This window comes from Ipomoea nil, unplaced genomic scaffold (assembly GCF_001879475.1).
Source record: "Ipomoea nil cultivar Tokyo-kokei standard unplaced genomic scaffold, Asagao_1.1 scaffold0510, whole genome shotgun sequence".
NCBI classification, from domain to species: domain Eukaryota; kingdom Viridiplantae; phylum Streptophyta; class Magnoliopsida; order Solanales; family Convolvulaceae; genus Ipomoea; species Ipomoea nil.
Window position 1 is genome coordinate 174,772 of NW_017616938.1, and position 5,815 is coordinate 180,586.

General features: G+C 38.4%; 1 protein-coding gene across 1 annotated transcript; it reads right to left on the reverse strand.

Annotated features, from left to right (window-relative positions):
• Positions 1 to 3,096: 3,096 nt before the first annotated feature.
• Positions 3,097 to 4,419, reverse strand: LOC109173955. Its single transcript, XM_019323277.1, has one exon. It carries the CDS (start codon positions 4,417 to 4,419, stop codon positions 3,097 to 3,099), a length of 1,323 nt encoding a protein of 440 aa, XP_019178822.1.
• Positions 4,420 to 5,815: the final 1,396 nt, after the last annotated feature.

The following is a 5,815-nucleotide window of genomic DNA, read 5'->3' on the forward strand; positions in this document are numbered from 1 at the left end:
TATATTTGCTATCATTTGTTTATTTAGTTTAATAGCTGTTTGTTTATGTTTTCAGAGATTTGTGCTATCTTTTGCTTATTTGTTTATTTAATTTAATATTGTTTGTTTATGTTTCCTGGAATTTGTGCTATTTCTTTTGCTTATTTGTTTATTTAATTTAATAATTATTTGCTTATGTTTCCAGAATTCCAGGGATCTGTGGACGGATGAAAGAATGGATTATGGAGTACATTTTAATTAATGCAATATGAATTTCTAAGAGAAGGGAGTGAAATACAAGTTAATCCCTCCATTTTTATTAAAAAAATAAAAAATAAAATACCATTTTTATCCTTACTTTTAATAGTCTAAACATTTAGTTAACGGAGAGGGGGAGAAATAGCCACTTTAGAAATAATTGAGGGGGATAAAGTGACTACATAAATAACATAGGGGGAAAATGTCCTATAAGTAAACAACATAGGGGGGAAAAGTGCAATTTTCCCTTTTAAAATTTTATTTTTTATTTTAAAATAGTCTAAATTCAACAATAAATGTATTTTATTTTTTCAGTTCGGAATATAAATCGTCTGTTCCGGTTCACGATTTTAATAAACTCTAAATATCGGATTTCTATTCTAAATTGGAATTGGAATATTTCGGTTTGGTTGCTATAGTGTTTGTTTGGTTTGAACCAAATTATGGTCATAATTTGTTGAAAAAAATAAAATATTTATTTTAAGGGTAAATATGTCCATTTAACATTTCAGGGGGGAAAACAGTCACTTCAATAATTCAGGGGAGAAAAATGCTATAAGTATATAACTTAGGGGGAAAAGTGCAATTTTCCCTTATTATTATTATTATTGTTATTATTATTATTATTATTATTATTATTATTATTATTATTATTATTATTATTATTATTATTATTATTATTATTATTATTGTAATTTTGCATATTCTCTTTTTAGATAGATTAACAGGATTAATCAACTGTCAGAGATTACTGATTGATTCAGTTACGAAGTCAGTCAGTAATAATAAATTGTGGAGAAGATGTAAGAGAAAGATAACAACACAAACCCAACGACACAGAATATTTACCCAGTTCGATACAGTGTGTATCTACGTCTGGGGGACGATCACATAGGCATCCAATCCACTAAATCATAATCCAATGTACAAAGGTAGATATACAATAATCTTACCCAAGTGCCCCACACAAGGTACATACCCAGTCTACACAGGTTTAGTGGATTGTTGAAGATGGAGAGCCATGCATATAGAAGTCCAATGAAATCCCTTCACTTGGAGAGCCCACTCTGATGCAGTCCACTTCAATGACGCTCTTTACAGTTGTTCCCACAACAGTGTGATCACAGTGTCCTTTCGTTTAAGCAACGATTCTTCTCAAGTTCATCATCTTAATCACCATGAACATATTGTATTGAGAAGATGCATGACAATCAAAGATCTTGTCTCATATAGCAGATAGGGAGAATTTCTTCTTACTTTCAACGTAACACTAATTCTTTTCGAGTAAGGGTACTTATAGATTCTTCAATAAACACTCTCCATAAATGACTTTGATTGTAGAAGGTAGGACTATAAAAGAGGAATGTAATCTCAGAAGATTTGGTCCATACCTTTCTTGAAAATATACGCTGATCTTCTTTCCAAACTTGTCTGATAAAACCGCGTAAGACTTTTAGAAAACAGCTTCCTAAATCAGATCTTCAGAGTCAGTCCTTCTATTGTTGCTTCTGATTGATCAGTCGTCTGTAGAGCTGGACGGACAGACTCTAAACCTATCTTAGTATGCCATAATAATATTGCCAATTATAATATGGGGTTTTTTGAACATTTAAAAAACACTAACAAACTCCCCCTTTGGCTATTATTTGGCAAAACAACTCGACTATATAGATATACGCAACATAAAGAACTAAGATAGGGTCATATAAAGAAGCAACCCAATACGTCTGATCTGATTACAAGGAATAGAAACAGAAACATAATATCCATAATAGTTTATGATCAAAAACAAAAAGTGGTGCCATCAATAACAACGCCCAGCCAGGGCCAGAAGGTACTCAAACACAAAAACTCCCCCTGAGTTCATACTACTCCCTCTTTTTGCCAATGATAGCCAAAGGTCAAGCATTGGAGGGAGTGTCACTGTCAGACTTCGCAGGATCAGCAGCAGCAGCAAATTCAGATAGGCTTAAACGAAGAAGAACGGTTGCCAGCTCAGTACGGGCCCCTGTAAGTTGCTTTGCAATAATGCTATGTATTGTCTCAAGATCAGCGACCCTTGCCTTCAACTGTATGGAAAGCTGAACATCCTTAGCATGAGGAGAATCATCAGACACAGCATCAGGTTCAGAATTGGATGGGACAGTCACCAGAACAACATCTCGAAAGTGATCTCCAGTCAGCAGACGTTTATCAACAGTATAGAGCAGCGTCGGACTGATCACTTCATTGGGCATAGGCTCAAAACCCTGAGTGGTAAGAATGCTAAAAATCTGATTTGGAAAGGGTAGTCTTACCTTCTGTTCCCGTGGATGAATCAAGGTAAGGATGTGAGAGTAAATCCATTTTCCTAGATCAATTGGCATCTTCGTTCCAATTCGAAATAAGAAGCCTGCCAACAGTGTGGAAATGGGCTGATGGGAGCCAGTTGTGAAGGGCCAGGCGATGTAAAATCACATATCTGGATGTGAGATGCGAGCTCTGCAGATAGTCCGTATCTCCTGTAGGCCAAGATTCTGTCTGTCCACCAGTAAGAGTTCTGGCCACCAAGTTCTAGTCAGTGACAGGGTCTTCTTGTACAACAGTCAAACCATAGTATTCATTGATCATGTCCGTCCCAAAAACGTACCACCTTCCTCTGATGAAAATCTGCATCGGTCGTGGCCCAGTTAGGATGTCAATCTCGTCATTGAGATTGCAATAGAATTCATACGTGAGAAGCTTAGAATATGGGCAGATGTTTGTGACAGTCTTCAACAATCCGACTTCATTCAGCAAAGGTAAAATGTCACATACAGAGTTTAGCTGGTTCTCATCCACAGATCGTTGAACAATAAGATCCCTTCTAACCATGGTAGACTATTTGGTCTGAGCAGCAGGAGAAACAAACTGAGGCCTGTAAACAGATGGATCAGTTTCTTCGACAGGTTGAACCTCAAGAGCAATGCTTCGTCCTCTTGATCGTGTGGATGGCTTCCCTTTTCTGACAGATGGTGCAGGTACAGAAGTAGCTTGAACAGCAAGCCCCTTTTGCTTAACAGACGATCGCAGAGTCTTGAACACTTGTTGAATAGGCGGATTTCCTTCCGGCTTAACAGCCTCACTCGACTTCCTTTTCTTCTCAGGCCGATCCACATCAGCACTGTCATCACCAGTCTCAACAACAACCTTTACTGGAACATTCTTCCTTTTAGACCGTCTTGTTTCTTTGGTTGGGGATTGAACAGGAGGCACAGAGTGACTGGAATCAGAAACATTGGCAGATGAGCTCCCAATAATATTCGAAATTTCTCGAATTTTGAAGGTCGTGGAGTCAGGATGAGCAGTGGCCTCAATAGTTGGAACATCAGATGGAAGTGCTTGAGATCCATACACTTCAGCCAGTATTTTATCATCTTCGTTGGAGAATTCAGAAGGATGAATCACTCGATACGGTTGAGGGATTGAAACAGATGGTAGACCAGCAAAGTGTCGCACATGTTCCAGACTTTCACCTAATGATGTGGCAGTGTAGACTGGGATTCCACCTGTTTTCTCAGACTTGTGGGGGCTTGATAGATCAACAGTTTCAACATTAGCAGGTAAGACAGGAGTGTCATCGACAGAACAAACTTCTTTAGGGTCATCAGCAATTGCAGCCGGAGGCAGAGCAATATTATCAGAAGCATAAACAACTAAACTAAATTTATTTGGCTCATCAGAGGACTTTTCTTTCTCATAAGACACATGCAAGACATCAGTTTTCACATCAACAGACTCACTCAAAGGCAGAGATGTAGAATCAACATTCACAGGGGGATTCTCGGAATCCAAAGCAGTTAAATTTTCAGAAATAACAGGCACGCAAGATGGGGTAGCAGAATCATCAGGTTTATCAGGTGAAATTTCAATAGGAGTTTCAGAATTGTTTGACCTGTTTCGGAGGATCTCCTGTCTGTGTTTTGCCTCTTTCTGAGCAGCTTCAAGATACAGAGGTTGGGACTCCGCTCGCCGTCGAGAGACCTCAACAGATTCTAGGGTTCGTTGTGCAAAATATCGAAGGAATGCCCCTGCTCGATTTCCATCCGAGGGTTCTGGAATAGATACTGGAGAAACTTCGTCACTGGCTTCGGAAACCATCATAAGCAGTTCAGTCACATCATCTTCAGACCATTCTGCATAAAACTCTGGGTAGTTGGACATCACAGTCACCAAAATCTCGTCGCGAAGCAGAGGATCAAGTTTGAGCTTCTTCTTCATAGCAAACTGCAATAGTGTTAGGAATAAAGTGTAATGGTTTTGATATGCCAAATTTGTATTTGTAGATCCCCCAATTTTCTTTTATAGGTCTAGTAGAGTCTTAGACCATGATCGGGAAATTATTTAAAATTGAAAAGAGAAAAATAGAGGAAGATGCATGAAAATAGAAGAAGAAGATATAAAGCCTAAAATCAAGAATTTGTCTGGAGAAAATGACAAATTGAAGAAGAAGATGAATGATACAATAAATCACGTCAATGCTACTCAAAGAAGATATCCCAGAAGAATTTTCGTGAAGAAAATTAATATTGGAAGAATGCATAAAATTGACTTGGAGATCAAGCATCTATGGAAAGAAAGGAATACATCAAATGTGATTGGAGATTTAATCAAATGCTGTACGGACGAAGTGGATGATGCTTGATATATTATGCAAAATGGCTCAGGTTCAAAACTCACCATCAACAATTTGCCAAATTAAATTAATCTGATGGAGTTGGGCGCTAGTTTAAGCTTTGGACGCCGATTACAAGTGATTAAATTAATCTGATGGAGTTGGGCGCTAGTTTAAGCTTTGGACGCCGATTGTAGTAAGTGGAATTGGGAAGCAATTTCACTTGGGTGGCAATTGAGATGCAATTGCACTTGGGAGCCAATTCAAAGGAATTGTAGTAATTGAAATTGGGAGCTAGTTTCGAAGACATGAGCCAATTGAGGTTGTAGTATGGGATGCAATTTTCAAAGTTGGGGACCGATTCAAAGAAGACATAGGAGATGGGATGCAATTTCAAAGTTGGGGACCGATTCAAAGAAGACATAGGAGATCAAATTGAATTGAGATGAAATTCAATACCAGGAGAAGTCTGGAAGCCAATTTCGAAGTCAAAGTCAACAATTCAAATTGGGAAGCAATTGAATGCACCAGGAGCAGTTTGGGAGCCAATTGCAAAGCAGAGCAAAAATATCAAGTGCTTTTTCAGAGAGTTCTTAAACAGAGCAAAGCAGAGCAAAAATATCAAGTGCTTTACTTGATATATTCAAAGAGAGAAAACACTCAGAGCTATCAAGAGAAATCATTCCAGAGTGTTTATCTTCATCAAAGAGACCTGCGTATCATTGAAGATCATCTACAGAGTCTCAGAAGTTGGAAGCAAGACAACACTTGTTTTGGAGTAAAACAAGAGAAGGGAGGAAAGTAGCACGGAGCTGTGAAATCCTGGATTGTCACACGGAGCTGTGAGATCCGAAGTAGCAGTGTCAGAGGCACTCGGTGTGATTAGTGCGGGCTTTGTGATCAAAGCACTAGATCACGGGATACGTTTCTACCGGAGTGTGGAAG

Excerpts from the sequence above, each read along its gene's own strand:
- LOC109173955 (XM_019323277.1), bottom strand. The coding sequence starts at position 4,419 with ATGTCCAACTACCCAGAGTTTTATGCAGAATGGTCTGAAGATGATGTG.